At 38.1% G+C, this 14,893-nt stretch overlaps 3 protein-coding genes across 3 annotated transcripts; 2 read left to right on the top strand and 1 right to left on the bottom strand.

Moving 5' to 3' along the window:
* Nucleotides 1-337: 337 nt before the first annotated feature.
* Nucleotides 338-1,143, top strand: LOC101889569 (collagen alpha-1(X) chain-like). Its single transcript, XM_005176653.1, has 2 exons — nt 338-344; nt 698-1,143. The coding sequence occupies exons 1-2, from the start codon at nt 338-340 to the stop codon at nt 1,141-1,143; spliced, it is 453 nt and encodes a 150-aa protein (XP_005176710.1).
* Nucleotides 1,144-9,343: 8,200 nt separating this feature from the next.
* Nucleotides 9,344-9,894, top strand: LOC101889396 (complement C1q subcomponent subunit B-like). The gene is made up of 2 exons (XM_005176652.1): nt 9,344-9,377; nt 9,446-9,894. The coding sequence occupies exons 1-2, from the start codon at nt 9,344-9,346 to the stop codon at nt 9,892-9,894; spliced, it is 483 nt and encodes a 160-aa protein (XP_005176709.1).
* Nucleotides 9,895-12,147: 2,253 nt separating this feature from the next.
* LOC101888868 (membrane-bound alkaline phosphatase) lies at nt 12,148-13,855 on the bottom strand. Its single transcript, XM_005176649.4, has one exon. The coding sequence runs from the start codon at nt 13,803-13,805 to the stop codon at nt 12,234-12,236; it is 1,572 nt and encodes a 523-aa protein (XP_005176706.3). The 5' UTR covers nt 13,806-13,855; the 3' UTR covers nt 12,148-12,233.
* Nucleotides 13,856-14,893: the final 1,038 nt, after the last annotated feature.

Here is a 14,893-nt window from a genome sequence, read left to right as displayed (position 1 = left end):
CATTTGGATATTAACGAAAACTCTGGAGAAATATAACCCAGAACAATAAAAAACGGTACAAAAGAGGCCACTTCCCATTTCGTCAACAGTCATCAAATGGGAACTGAATCATCTTCCACACTGATAAAATGCTGCAAACAGTTAGTCGATGAATAGATTTTTGGTGTGCAGCATTGGCTGCATTTAAGCGTCAATAAAACATGGCTTAGAAGCAATGATGGGCGTGTGCCATTAACCGGTCAATGGGCCATAAATTACCATCGACAAATTGAGAACATAACAGACTTTTAGAGTAAGAGAGACCAATGAGAATGTTATTAACACCAATGAGCTGATTATGAATTGTAAGTGCCTACATGAGAGGATCTATTAGGGAAGAGAGACCACTGAGAATCTTATTGACACCAATGAGCGGATTATGAATAGAAAAATACCTAAATGAGGGGCATCTATTCTTATTTCTTTCAAAATATTGGTTAAGGTTTGATATAAAATAAACTGAAGTAGATTTTATTTAATAGTCATATTTTGAATTTCAATAGAGACAAACCATCTGCTCCAATTATGAAAAAAATTCTCTCTTTTTTACTGCTCTTGGGTATGTCCATTATCACAGGATATTGAAAATAAATAATTTCCAGGATACTTAAAAAAAATAAAAACTAATTTTTTTTCTAATTCCACAAAATATTTCCAGGTCTAACCTCCCTGGGCCATGCTGTGTTAAAGTCCTGCGTTTGTGAGCCCGGATTGGAGGGTGCACCGGGGCCCAATGGTAATCCCGGTCCAAAGGGTGAAAAAGGCAATCGAGGCTATCCCGGACTGCCGGGTGCCCAAGGACCAATTGGTGCGCCAGGATTCAAAGGTACAGTAGGACCAAAAGGCGTTCCTGGTCGTGGTAGTAATATAGTCGGCGCTGTTGGGCCACGCGGTCCTACGGGTGTCTGCCCCCCATGTGCAAGACGTCGTTCCGCGTTTACTACCATTGAAGCCGAACCAGAAGACGATAGCATTTATATGCTAACCGAAGATGGAGATTTGGTACCGGTGCGAAAAATTCAACCAACACCAGAGCAGCGATCGTTGATTGAGAAATATCAGAGGTCACTCGACGATGAGGGGGAAGAAGAAAATAAAAAATAAATGTATGTTTAATAAGATATTTACGATAAGAAACAATAAAATAAAGAATTAAAATTAAAAAAATCCGAACTTTTGAAATAGAGTTTTATTTTGAAAAAAAAAAAAAAAAATGAATTTTAAATATGTGTCAGGTGGCAGTGAATTTATTAGAACTCCCCGATATGTTTAGTTCAAAAAAAAAAAAAAAATAAATAAATAAATAAATAAATAAATACGGGTTCGAAAGGAATTAGTAACCTGATAAGTAAATATCGTTAAGTGATTAAATGGCCGATGTACACCATGGAGGCAATTTGAGACCTCCCAAATGTAACCTAGACACAGGGGACTTCCTGAGGGTCTTCCATAAAATATGTTTTTTTGTTTTTCACAGATAGAATGCCTTCCAAAAGGTCAAGAGGTCATATATTCCGAAAAATCTTCTATGAACATAAAGCTATATTAAGAACAATAGCTAGAAGACTTCTTGGAGGTCTTCCATAGATGGAATTACATTAATAAATGATCCTGAATATCGATTATGAGCTGAACATCTAATAGAGGTCTTCCCCAAGCCTCTCAGAGATAGAAAACAAAGGCTAGCCAATTGTTTGAATGACCGATTGAGTTACTAGTGGACTGATTGAGATACCATCCGAAATCTCTGTAGAAACGAAACATTTCGTGTGTTATGTTCGCTGTATGATTAACTGTCTGATTGATGGATTGGATGTGGATTTATGGGCTTAAGCCTTTGAACTCTCCGATTTTTATACCTCCACCATTTGATGGAGGGTATGTTAACTTTGTCATTCCGTTTGTATCTCCACGAAATAATCATTATAGACCCCACAAGGTATATATATCCTGACACTAAGTCTTTCGAACGAATTGAGATAGAAGGCTAAAATTTTACACACATGTGTATTTTGCCAGTAGACAGGTTAAGTTCGTAAATGGGCCATGTTCGTCCACGTTTTCGTGTAGCCCAAATATAACGGTGCCTTCTAATATTCACCAGAATTGTCTCAAATTTCATATTTGAAGTTCGGAATCGGTACTGCAGCCTATGACAAAAAATCGTATGCAGCTCCACGTTTTCGTACAGCCCCCACATAAAAATGGGATTTCTCGACGGATTGTTTATTTTTAATTTAAATTTTAAGTTCTTTTCAAATGGTGGAGGGTAATAAAAGTTGGGCCCAGCCGAACTTATTTATTTTATTGTAGAATTCTAAATTACAAGTCTGAGTTTTTATAAAGAAATAGCAATATACCAGCGCTCTTATGACCATTTTATATAACGTATAAACGAATTGGGGCAGCCTGCTAAAATGTTACCTAACCGAGACTTTATTCTCAGCAAAGCCTCGGAATTGAATATGGCTTTCAAATAGAAAAAAAGTTATCCAACACATTCTGAATGAGGTCTTGTATAGGACTTCCAATAGAGACTTCTAGGGAAAAAAAGTTGTTTTCGAGGTATATAGATTAGATATGGACCTTTCATTGAGGTCTTCAACCGATTAATTTTTCTCAAAAAGAAACAGGCGTCCACTGAAAAACTGTCTTTTCACGGGGTCTCTACAAAGTGTCTCTCAATGTGGCCTTTCATGGAAGCCGATTCATTCTTTAATCGAAAATTCTTTTTCACCTTCTGGGTGTGAGGTCTTCGTCATGGGAAGTTATCTCAGGTTATTTTCATGAGGCCTTCTAAAGACTCTTTGTCTTCATGAAATATTTTATGGAAGAAGGGGACCGACCTTTAAAAACTGTTTCATTTCGAGGTCTCTCACAAGGGTTCTCTAAGGTCTTCTATAGACTATAAAATACGGCTTTCAAACAGAAAAAAATATCCACATAGACTTCTTGAAGAGGTTTGCATAGAACTTCACATGGAGACTTCTAGAGAAAGGTATATAGATTAGATATTGGTAAAAGGCCTTTCCATGTGGCCTTCAAACGATTAATTTTTCTCAAAAAGAAAGAGTCGACCTCTAAAATAAACTGTCTTTTTACGGGGGTTTCTACAGAGTACCTTTCAATGTGGCCTTTCATGGAAGACGATCCATTCTTTATTCGAAACTTCTTTTTCATCTTCCGGGGGTGAGGTCTTTGTCATGGAAAGTTATCTCAGGTTTTTTTCATGAGGTCTTCTAAAGGTCCTTGACCTTTATTAAATATTTCATAGAAGAAGGGAGCCGACCTCCAAGAAAAACAATCTCATAAAGAGGTGTGACCTTTTAAGGAAGATGGCCCTTTTTTAATCTCGTCTGCTTTCTTGCCTTCTGTGGTGGACGAACTTTCAATAAGGCCTTATGTGGAAGACAGCCACTGTGTCAGGTCTTCGCCTTAGGAAGTTTTTTATGAGGTCTTCTATAGACTCTTTGCCTTCACGAAATATTTCGTGGAAAAAGGGGACCGACCTCTAAGAAAAACAATCTCATAATGAGGTATCCTACATAGAAACTCTCATTGCGGTCTTGTAAGGACCTCTATATGTAGCCTTCTAGACGAACCTTTTTTCAATCGAGTTTTCTTTTTTTGTCTTGTTTAGAAGACAAACTTTCAATAAGATTTCTGTTGAAGATAGCCAATGTATATGGACTTCATCATGGAAAGTTCTCTTAGGTTATCTCCATAAAGTCATCTAAGGATCTTAGCCTTCATGAAATATTTCGTGGAAGAAGGGTACCGACCTCTAAGAAAAAATCCCATAACGATGTCTCCAACAAGGGACATCTCAATGCGGTTTTATAAGTACCTCTTAATGTGGCCTTCTAATAAAGAGGACCATTTCGAACTTTTATTAAGGTCTTATGTGGAAGGTAGCCACTGTATGAGGTCTTCGTCATGGGAAGTTCTCATAGGTTATTTCCATTAAGTCCTGTTTATGAAATATTACACATATGAAGATGACTGACCTCTAAGAAAAAAAAAAAAAAGAATCCCATAAAAGCTACCTCTCAATGTCGCCTTGTAAATAAGACGATCCTATCTTCAATCGAGACTTCTTATTTGCCTTCTGTGGAAGACGAGCTTTTAATAAGTCCTTATGTGAAAGATGTGGTGAAGGCTTCGCAATAAGAAGATCTCTATGGGTTATCTATGAGATCTTCTATAGAACCTTTGACCTTTATGAAATATTTCACAGATGAGGTGGTCATCTTCTGAAGAAAAGACTCTCTTAGAAGGCCACTTTGAGATGTCCTTATAAGACTGCATTGAGAGATCTGTTGTGGTAGATCTTATTCTACCATAGCAGATCTCTCAATGCAGTCTTATAAGGACCTCTCAAAGTCGCCTTCTAAGGAAAACGAAACTTGCTTCATTCGAAATTGCTTTTTGGCCTTCTGCCTGATTGCCTCAATTTGATGATTAGGTCTCCTACAACATACCACTCAATGTGGTCTTATGAGGAAGGTCTTCAATGGAGTCTTCTCGTTTATGGGAATACAACTTCTTTGCTAAGTTTTCTATGAAAGGAGCTCTTGCCATGAGAATTTCAATGGAAACCGCTGTTTCCATACGAAAAAATTACTTTTTATAAGGACCTTTACAGAAGTACTGGACTAAATGGGGTATTTTATGGAAGATCAGGTATTCCATGCGAAAAATGAGATTGGAAGGTCTTCTCTAGAAGAAGAAATCGTCTAAATTGAGAGAAATTCATTAGTTTTTCTATGGAAGAAGATCTTCCCTAGATCACTTATATAAAAGATCCGTTCGTAAACAGAAGAGAAAGCTTTTTGGGGAGTTCTTCTGCAGATCTTTAGTGGGAAATAATCTCATGATGTCTTCCATAGAATGGAACCTTCTCATATGAACTTCTACAGAAAACGATTTATTTCTCTTAAGAAAAATACCTCTTCGTCAGGCCAGGTATAGAGGTTCTCTACAAAGACGGTTTCTAGTCGTGTTGTTTTCTATGGAAGAATCTATTTTTGATGTTTTCTATAAAATAGTATGTACATAAAAAAAACTCTCATGAAATGAGAAGACCTCTTCACGAAGAGCTCTTATAAAAGAGAACCCCTCTACACAAAGAGCTATTCTCTAGAGAGATACCTCTTCACTAAGAGACCATTCATAGAAGAAGACTTCTTCAGAAGAAGAATTCTTCTATAGAAAAAACCCCTTCACGATGAGCTATTCTATAGAAAAAACTCCTTCGAAAATAGCTTTTCTATAGAAAAGCTTCATGAAAAATACCTCTTCTCGTTTCATAAGAGATTTTTTCTGTAGAAGGCCTCACTACAGATACTATTTTATAGAACAACACAAAAATAGATTCTTCCACAGAAAACAAGAGCAGAGGAGGTCTTCTTATGTAGAGGACATGACACATAAGAAGACCTCCTCTGCTCTTGTTTTCTATGGAAGAATCTATTTTTGAGTTGTTCTATAAAATAGTATCTGTTGTGAGGCCTTCTACAGAAAAAATCTCTTATGAAACGAGAAGACCTCACGAAGTGTTCATCCATAGAATAAGACCTCTTCACGGAGATCTTTTCTATAGAAGAAAACCCCTTCACGATTAGCTATTCAATAGAAAAACACCTTCGAAAATAGCTTTGCTATAGAAGTGATTCATGAAAAATACCTTTTCGTCAGGTTCTCTACATAAGAAGACCTCCTGTGATCTTCATGAGAGCCCTTCCATGGAAGAAACTCTTCATCGGAGCTCTTTTATAGAAGAAGCCCTATTCATGAGAGCTCTTCTATATGAGCTCCTTGATAGGAGAAAACTTCTCCATGAGTTCCTTCACAGAAGAAATTATAGAAAAACAAGTGAAAAACATTAAGTTCGGCCGGGCAAAACTTTTAATACCCTCTACCTTAGGGTAAAGGAAACATTAGAGCCCATTATTACCCACATATACCAATTTTTAGACATATTCATGGAAAAATGTGCCACAAAACATCAAAATACCGAATATCGGGCTATATGGGGCCATACAAAAACGTGGACATATACATACAGTGTTGCGCCAAAAGAGCTAGAGCCCATTAAGACCAACAAATACCAACAACTCTGCGAAATGTGGCAAAAACCATTAAAATGCCGAATATCAGGAGGTACCGTTATATGGGGACTATACCAATCGTGGACCTATACATGCAATGTTTTGCCAAAGGAGCTAGAATCCATTATGACCAACAAATACCAATTTTCAGACAAATTCGTGAAAAAATGTGTCAAAAATCTTCAAAAAAACCGAATATCGGGAGGTACCGTTATATGGGGACTATACCAAAACGTGGACCTATACATACAATTTTTCGCCACCGGAGCGGGAACCCATTATGGCCAACAAATACCAATTTTTAAACTAATCCGTGAAAAAATGTGGCAAAATTAATGAAAATACCGAATATCGGGAGGTACCTTTATATGGGGGCTATACCAAAACGTGGACCGATATATTTCATTCATTTTCAATACCAAGCATCCTAGACACAATACAAATCGCTCTGCTAAATTTTGGCGCTATACGTCAAATAATGTGGGCTGTATCGTGATCTCAACAGACAGACCGACGGACACCGTTAAATCGAATTAGAATTTGAGGAATATTTATGGATGTTACAAACGGAATGACAAAGTTAATATACCCTCCTACCCAAGGTGGAGGGTCTAATTAAATTTTTCTTTATGAGGTTTGACTTTATAGAAAAAGTCGTCCTTATTAAGTTTTCTATTGAAGGAGGTCCATTGGTGAGATCTTCTTTGAAGGAATCCAGCTAATGAAGTCTTCTACGAAAGTAGATCTTTCTTCTCTGTTTTTTTTTTGTTTTTTGGGAAAATATTTTTCATAATTTTTAAAATAAATAATATTTATAGAAAAGTGTTGACATATTTGTTGGGGATACCGTAGTATTTTGTTGTTGCAAAGTAGTCAGCCTTAATCCCATTATTGTTGTTTTTATAAAAACAACAACCTATTTGTTATTTTTGTCCTCCGCAGCCGTAATATGCACTGTGTAACAACAATATTTGGAGAAATATATCAAAAACAGCTCAGAAATACATTTGCTAAATTTTATCGAGATCGGTTCAGATTTGGATATAGCTCCCATATATATAACTTCGTCCGATTTACCTTTTATTGTACACCAAACGTCTAATATTTGTCCAAATGGGATGAAATTTGACACTTACGACCGAAATTGAGTCTAAAAGCTAGTGTGTCAAATTTGGTGAAAATCGGTTCAGATATAGCTATAGCTCCCATATATATACTGTTCATCCGACTTGTTATATTAGTTACCCACAGCCGTAATATGCACTCTGTAACAACAATATTTGGGGAAATATATCAAATACAGCTCAGAAATACATTTGCCAAATTTTATCGAGATCGGTTCAGATTTGGATATAGCTCCCATATATATAACTTCGTCCGATTTACCTTTTATTGTACACCAAACGTCTAATATTTGTCCAAATGGGATGAAATTTGACACTTACGACCGAAATTGAGTCTAAAAGCTAGTGTGTCAAATTTGGTGAAAATCGGTTCAGATATAGCTATAGCTCCCATATATATACTGTTCATCCGATTTGTTATATTTGTTACCCACAGCCGTAATATGCACTCTGTAACAACAATATTTGGGGAAATATATCAAATACAGCTCAGAAATACATTTGCCAAATTTTATCGAGATCGGTTCAGATTTGGATATAGCTCCCATATATAACTTCGTCCGATTTACCTTTTTACGGTGCACCAAACGCCTAATATTTGTCCAAATGGGATGGAATTTGGCACTTACGACCGAATTGAGTCTAGAAGCTAGTATGTCAAATTTGATGAAGATCGGTTCAGATATAGCTATAGCTCCCATATATATACTGTTCATCCGATTTGTTATATTTGTTACCCACAGCCGTAATATGCACTCCGTAACAACGATATTCAGGGAAATATCTGAAATACAGCTCAGAAATATCTTTGCCAAATTTTATCGAGTTCGGTTCCGATTTGGATATAACTCCCATATATATCTTTATCCGATTTCAAATTAATTGTGCACCAAATGGGCAATACAAGTCCGAACTTCTTTGAACCTTAAATTATAATTATAATCAAAGCAGGTATGATTGAATTCTTCCATAAAAACTTTTAATTGTTATGCGGAGCTCTACTTAATTAGCAAAGTGGTGTAGGGTATCATAAAGTCGGCTCCGCCCGAATTTAAGTCTTTCTTTACTGTTTTTTTTTTTTTTTTGTAAATTATTCTGAATTATTTTTTTTTTATATGAGGAAAAATTTTGAATTTAATTTTCAATGGAAGCAGAACGATGCACTAGATCTTCTTACGAGTGAAACTCCTTCGATCGATTTTCTTCGGAAGAATTCTTTTTAGTCAATAAAAGAAGCGTTGAGATAAAATCATCTATCGGTGGATAAAATTTTCACGATTCCTTCCATGTCAGAAGATCTCTTCACGAGGTTTTCATTGCTACGAGTTAAGAAGACCTCTAATGTTTTGGAAGAGGGAATCTTTTAGGGTCTCTCTTTGGAGAAAATCGCTTCAAGAGGATTTCATGAGAAGAATTATTCTTTATGATATATTCTGTGAAAGAGGATCTCACTAGAGATTTTCTATGGAAAAATATTGCATGTCAAAAGTTTCCATGGAAAATTACCTTTATATGAAATAAAAATCTTCCATGGAAGATGACCTCTTTATAATTGTTATATTTTAAATGAAATGCTTTGATGAATTCTTACTGAAGGTTTTCTAGAAAGATTGAACAACAAATTCTCTCCGGATATTGTGGTTTCTATTGTTCTATGGCCAGTTCTGTTTACAGTTATAGCTATTACCTATTCAGAGTGAACATAGCTGCCACGGCTATTTTCATTTCGTCAATTATCATCCATACGGATCAGGTGCAACAAAGGTTAGGTCAAACTTACTTTTCAATACAAAACAATACAAAGGCAACATCTTAAACAAAACAATGAACAGATCATAAATTTTAAGCCACTAATTTTGACACACTGAATGGGGGAAATGAAGAAAATCTATTTCCATGGAGGAGTTTATGACAATGGCTGGAGAATTATGAATGGGAAAATACCTAATTAGAAGAACTTAAGAGTAAATTTTGTCAAAAGGTATAAAACGAACTGATGATGGCTTTGACAGCCAGTCAAATTGAAGACTTTGTAGAGCTCACAACATTTTACAAAAATCTCTTGAAGCTATGAAAACACTACTCCCTTTGCTATTAATTTTGGGTGAGTTCAAATAAGAATTTCCAAAAAAATTCCAAATTTTCTAAATTTTATTTCCATCACCTCCCCAGGTTTGAGCTCCTTTGCCCATGCCATTTTGAAGTCATGTATCTGTGAGGCCGGTCCAAATGGTGTGCCCGGCCACCAAGGTCCGCCTGGCCAAAAAGGTGACAAAGGCAATAGGGGTGTAACTGGTGCACCGGGTGTTCAAGGACCGACCGGACCAATTGGCCAAAAAGGTGATCGGGGTCAGAAAGGTGAACCTGGTTCTCGTGTAGGTCCACGTGGCCCACCTGGGCCGGTTGGATTAACCGGTGTCTGTCCAGTATGTCGTGTACCCAGATCTACAATGGAAGAGGAACCCACGCTGGAACCCAACACCATATATCGGGTAACAGAAACAGGTGATTTGGCTGCTGTGCGAAAAGTAAATCCCTCCCCTGCGGTGAGATCTCTTTTAAAGGAACACATGCGTTCCCTGAGACAAGAGGAGGGTGGCTATGATGAGAGAACAGAATAAAAATTTTAATGAGACAAAACAAAAAATCTTTTCTATTTGAAAAATAAACAAAAAATTAAAATTTTTGGTGAGGGTCACTCATGGTCCGAGGGGGTCAGATAAGGCTGAGTTTTTGGAAATTAGTAGTAGAACGGTACGAAAAATATTAAAAGGTACTTAATGTGGTACCCTTTGTATATGAGGAAGCAATAGAGCTAGGTTTTTAAATTTGAAACGAGGCTCACGAAGCCTTAGACCTGCATACGAAATTTTTTGCCATAGGTTGAATTACCCATTAAGATCTTCCAATACCAAATTTGAAACGATTCCGGTGAAAAATGTCGCTAAAATCATCAAAATACCGAATATCGGGAGGTTCCGTTATATGGGGGCTATATGAAAACGTGGACCTGCACAGACAATTTTCCGTCTTAGGCTGTAGTATCCCTTGCGAACTTTGAATACCAAATTTGAAACAATTCCGATGAATAATGTTGCTAAAATCATCAAAATACCGAATATCGGGGGGTTCCGTTATATGGGGGGCTATACGAAGACGTGGATCTGCTCAGACAATTTTCTGTCTTAGGCTGTAGTATCCTTTGCGAACTTCAAATACCAAATTTGAAACAATTCCGGTGAATAATGTCGGTAAAATCGTCAAAATACCGAATATCGGGAGGTACCGTTATATGGGGGCTATACGAAGTCGTGGACCCTTACAGACAATTTTCTGTCTCAGTCCGTAGTATCTATTACGAACTCTAAATACGTAATTTGAAACAATTCCGGTAAATAATGTCGCAAATATAATGAAAATACCGAATATCGGGAGGTACCGTTATATGGGGGCTATACGAAGACATAGACCTGCACAGACAATTTTCTGTTTTTGACTGTAGTATCCATTTCGAACTTCATATACCAAATTTGAAATGATTCCGCTGAAAAATGGTGCTGAAATCATCGAAATACCGAATATCAGGAGGTACCGTTATATGGGGGCTATACGAAGACGTAGACCTGCAAAGACAATTTTCTGTCCTAGGCTGTAGTATCCATTACGAACTTCAAATACCAAATTTGAAACAATTCCGGCGAATAATGTCGCCAAAATCATCAAAATATCGAATATTGGGAGGTACCGTTATATGGGGGATATACGAAGACGTGGACCTGCACACATAATTTTCTGTCTTAGGCTGTAGTATCTATTACGAACTTCAAATACCAAATTTGAAACAATTCCTGTGAATAGTGTCGCAAAAATAATGAAAATACCGAATATCGGAGGTACCGTTATATAGGGGCTATACGAAGTCGTGGACCTGTACAGACAATTTTCTGCCATAGGCTGTAGTATCTATTGCGAACTTCAAATACCAAATTTGAAACAATTCCGATGAATGATGTCCTAAAATCATTAAAATACCGAAGATCGGGAGGTACTGTTATATGGGGGCTATACGAAGACGTGTACCTGCACAGACAATTTTCTGCCTAAGCCTGTAGCATCTATTGCGAACTTTAAATACCAAATTTGAAACAATTCCGGTGAATAATGTCGCCAAAATCATCAAAATACCGAATATCGGGAGGTACCGTTATATGGGGTCTATACGAAGACGTGTTCCTGCACAGACAATTTTCTGCCTAAGGCTGTAGTATCCATTACGAACTTCTAATACCAAATTTGAAACAATTCCGGGGATTAATGTTGCTGAAATCATCAAAATACCGAATATCGGGAGGTACTGTTATATGGGGGCTATATGAAGACTTGGACCTGTTCAGACAATTTTATGCCATAGGCTAAAGTATTCATTACGAACTTCAAATACCAAATTTGAAACAATTCCGGTGAATAATGTCGCTGAAATCATCAAAATATCGAATATCGGGAGGTACCGTTATATGGGGGCGAAGACGTGAACCTACATGGCCTATTTTCAATACCAAAAGTCCTGTAGGCATAATATACATTTGAGTAAAATTTTATCAATCTACTTCATTTCGTTCGCAAGCTAGAGTGACTTCCACTGACTTAACTTAATACACCCTCCATGCTATGGCGGAGGGTATAAAAATTACAAAAAAAAAAAAAAATTACCAACGGATTTTAATATTTTTCTCTTGAAAAATTTTTCAAATTATTTTGAGGTTATTCATAGCAACGCCTCTTTGAAAACGGTACCAGTTTCGGTTTATGACCCGACAACCCATTTATAATGGCCAAACAAATTTCCCCCGAATTTCAAATCACCTGTAACTAGCTCTCATTTCACTCATATCTTTATTTGTTTATACATTTTTTTTTTCAAAAATCAAAATTTACAACCTACAATAATCGAAGTCACGTTTTACGATAAGGTATCGCAGGCCTTGAGGCCATCTCCAATGCACGCCGCATAGGCCATCATATGGGGTATGGTATTTTGTTCATAGACCCCGGTAAAGAGATGTGACCAAGGCCCCACGGCAAAAACGCCCACATCTTCACCTCCATGGGTTTCGGTAGAGAGGGGAGCGGTGGCGGGGAATAGGTCATTGGCATCACCGGTCAACACCAAATTGGGGTCAATACGTTTGGTGGCCTTGTCATTGAAATAGGAATAATAACCCTGGCCATTGGCATAGCTAAGGGGCGAATAGGCCATACCATCGCTGTCCGAGGTGCGTAGACTGAAAATATCCGTACCACGATCCTGATAACCAGCCACGCTAAAGGTGTGCGAGTGATCTGAGGTCACCACAATAAGTGTGTCCTCCTCACTGGTCATTTGTCGTGCCAAGGCAATGGCCTGTGAAAATTCCTTGGTTTCATCCAAGGCCATGCGGGCCTTGTTGGAGTGGTGGCCCAAATCAATTTTACCCCCCTCCACAAAGAGGAAGAAACCCTTGTCATTATCCTGCTGCATGAATTCAATGGCTTTTTTGGTCATCTCCTCCAAGGTGGGTTGAGTGTTGCTCGGATTGGCAATGGCATCCAGATGGTAGTCCATGTGGTTACTGCTAAAGGTACCCAGCAGGCGATCAATTTTTGTCAAATCCAAATTTTCCAATTCCTCTCTGGTCTCCACGTAGGCATTGCGGGGGGACATTTCCAGGAACTCTTCGATGAGATTACGGCCATCTGTGCGCAAACCCTTGCTGTAGACGGACTTGTCAAGGAAGTTGCGCTTGCCACCACCCATCATGACCTTGAGGCGTGAACCCACCTCTCCATGTATCAATTGCACGGCAATATCGTCGAGGCCACTGTCGACACCACAATATGACTCCAGATCATCATTGTTCTCCCATTCACGATCCGCCGTGTGGGCATACACCCCAGCCGGTGAGGCATGGGTTATTCTGGTGGTGGTCACAAAACCGGCTGATTTACCCGCATCCATGGCCCATTTGGCAATGGAGTAAACATGATTGGAGCTATCACGCATTGCCTCACAGTTGTCGCGATTGACATGGGCATTCACCCCGATTGTGCCATAATTGGCCTTGACTCCGCACAAATAGGCTGTGGCCGTGGTGGCCGAATCGGGGGTGATTTTGTCCACACTATAGGTTTTGGAGAGCCCGGTGTAGGGAAACTCCTCAAACGACAGCTTGGTGTGCTCCCCCTCAATGTAATTTCGTGCTGCCACCAGGGTCGTCAGACCCATGCCATCGCCCAAAAACATTATGACATTCTTGGCCACCTTGGTATTTTGTTGTTGTTTTTGCTGTTGCCTGATAAACTCCTTGCCTTGATTTAGCCAAAATTCTTGTGTCTCCTCTCCCACTCTCCTCAAAGTTCGCGCATCGTGTATCTCATTACGGAACTCAGGATGCATTAATCGATCTTCCAAATCCTCTTCATCCTGGCGTAAAGTGCCTCGAGCCGTCTGCACGAGCAGGATGAGGAATATTACAGCTTTAAAGGAAAACTCCATGTTTCCGCAAACGCAACCACTTCGACTGAAATTTTCCGTTCAACTAAATCCATGTGGACTCAACGCGTGCCTTAAGTAGGCTCTGTGTTGTTAATATTGTTGTTATCGCCATTCGCCAACTGTCATTCATAATGATCGCTGTCAATTAACTCTCAATTTCCCTCAATGGTCGGGCGATAATTGTTTTTCGGGGCTAACAGATTATCTCAACGTTTTTTTGGAAAACATTTACTTTTTAATATTCGCCACTTGAAAGATAAGAGAGGACACGGTGACGTTGGCCGTTGGCAATTGGCGTGGGAAAAATGGGGGGCTGGGTATAGGTGCCCCCACTTGGGGCAAGGTTCCTTAAGAGTTACTATTTTTTACAAAAAGTCGTTTTTGGGAAGGAGTCGTTCAAGGGAAGAGAAGATTAACTCAAATGCAAAGCATACTTTGAGGAGCAGGACAAAAGTAAAATAAAAAAACAACATCGATTACCAAAAAACGTCTTTGGAATTTTTACTGCAAGTAAAAGTCGAATTCGATACCGATTTTTAAATAAATAAAAGTCGATTTTGATACCGATTTTTAAATAATTGGAAGTGGAGCATAATTAAAAGTGGATCAGGTCAAAAGTAAAGGACAGATTTGAAGTTGTTTTAAACTTCTAAACGAAATATGAAGTAAATCGGGATCTTTACTGCAAGTAAAAGTCGAATTCTATCCCGACATTTTAAATAATTGAAAGTGGAGCAGATCGAAAGTAAAGAACGAATTTGAAGCTGTTTTAAAATCCTAACCGAAACATAATGTAAATCGCGAAAAAAAAAAACAAAAAACAAAATTCGATTACCAGAAAAACGTCTTTGGGATCTTTACTGCAAGTAAAAGTCGAATTCGACTCTGACTTTCAAATAATTGAAAGTGGAGCAGGACAAAAGGTCTGATTTGAAGCTGTTTTTTAACTTCTAACCGAAGTATGATGTAAATCGTGAAAAAAAAAACAAAATCGAGTTCGATTACCAGAAAAGTCGAATTCGATTTCCACATTTTTAAATACCAAATTGTCGAATAACTGAAAGTGGAGCAGGTCAAAAGTAAAGGAC

This window comes from Musca domestica, unplaced genomic scaffold (assembly GCF_030504385.1).
Source record: "Musca domestica strain aabys unplaced genomic scaffold, Musca_domestica.polishedcontigs.V.1.1 148, whole genome shotgun sequence".
Classification (NCBI taxonomy): Eukaryota; Metazoa; Arthropoda; class Insecta; order Diptera; family Muscidae; genus Musca; species Musca domestica.
This window is presented reverse-complemented; position numbering and strand designations above follow the sequence as displayed.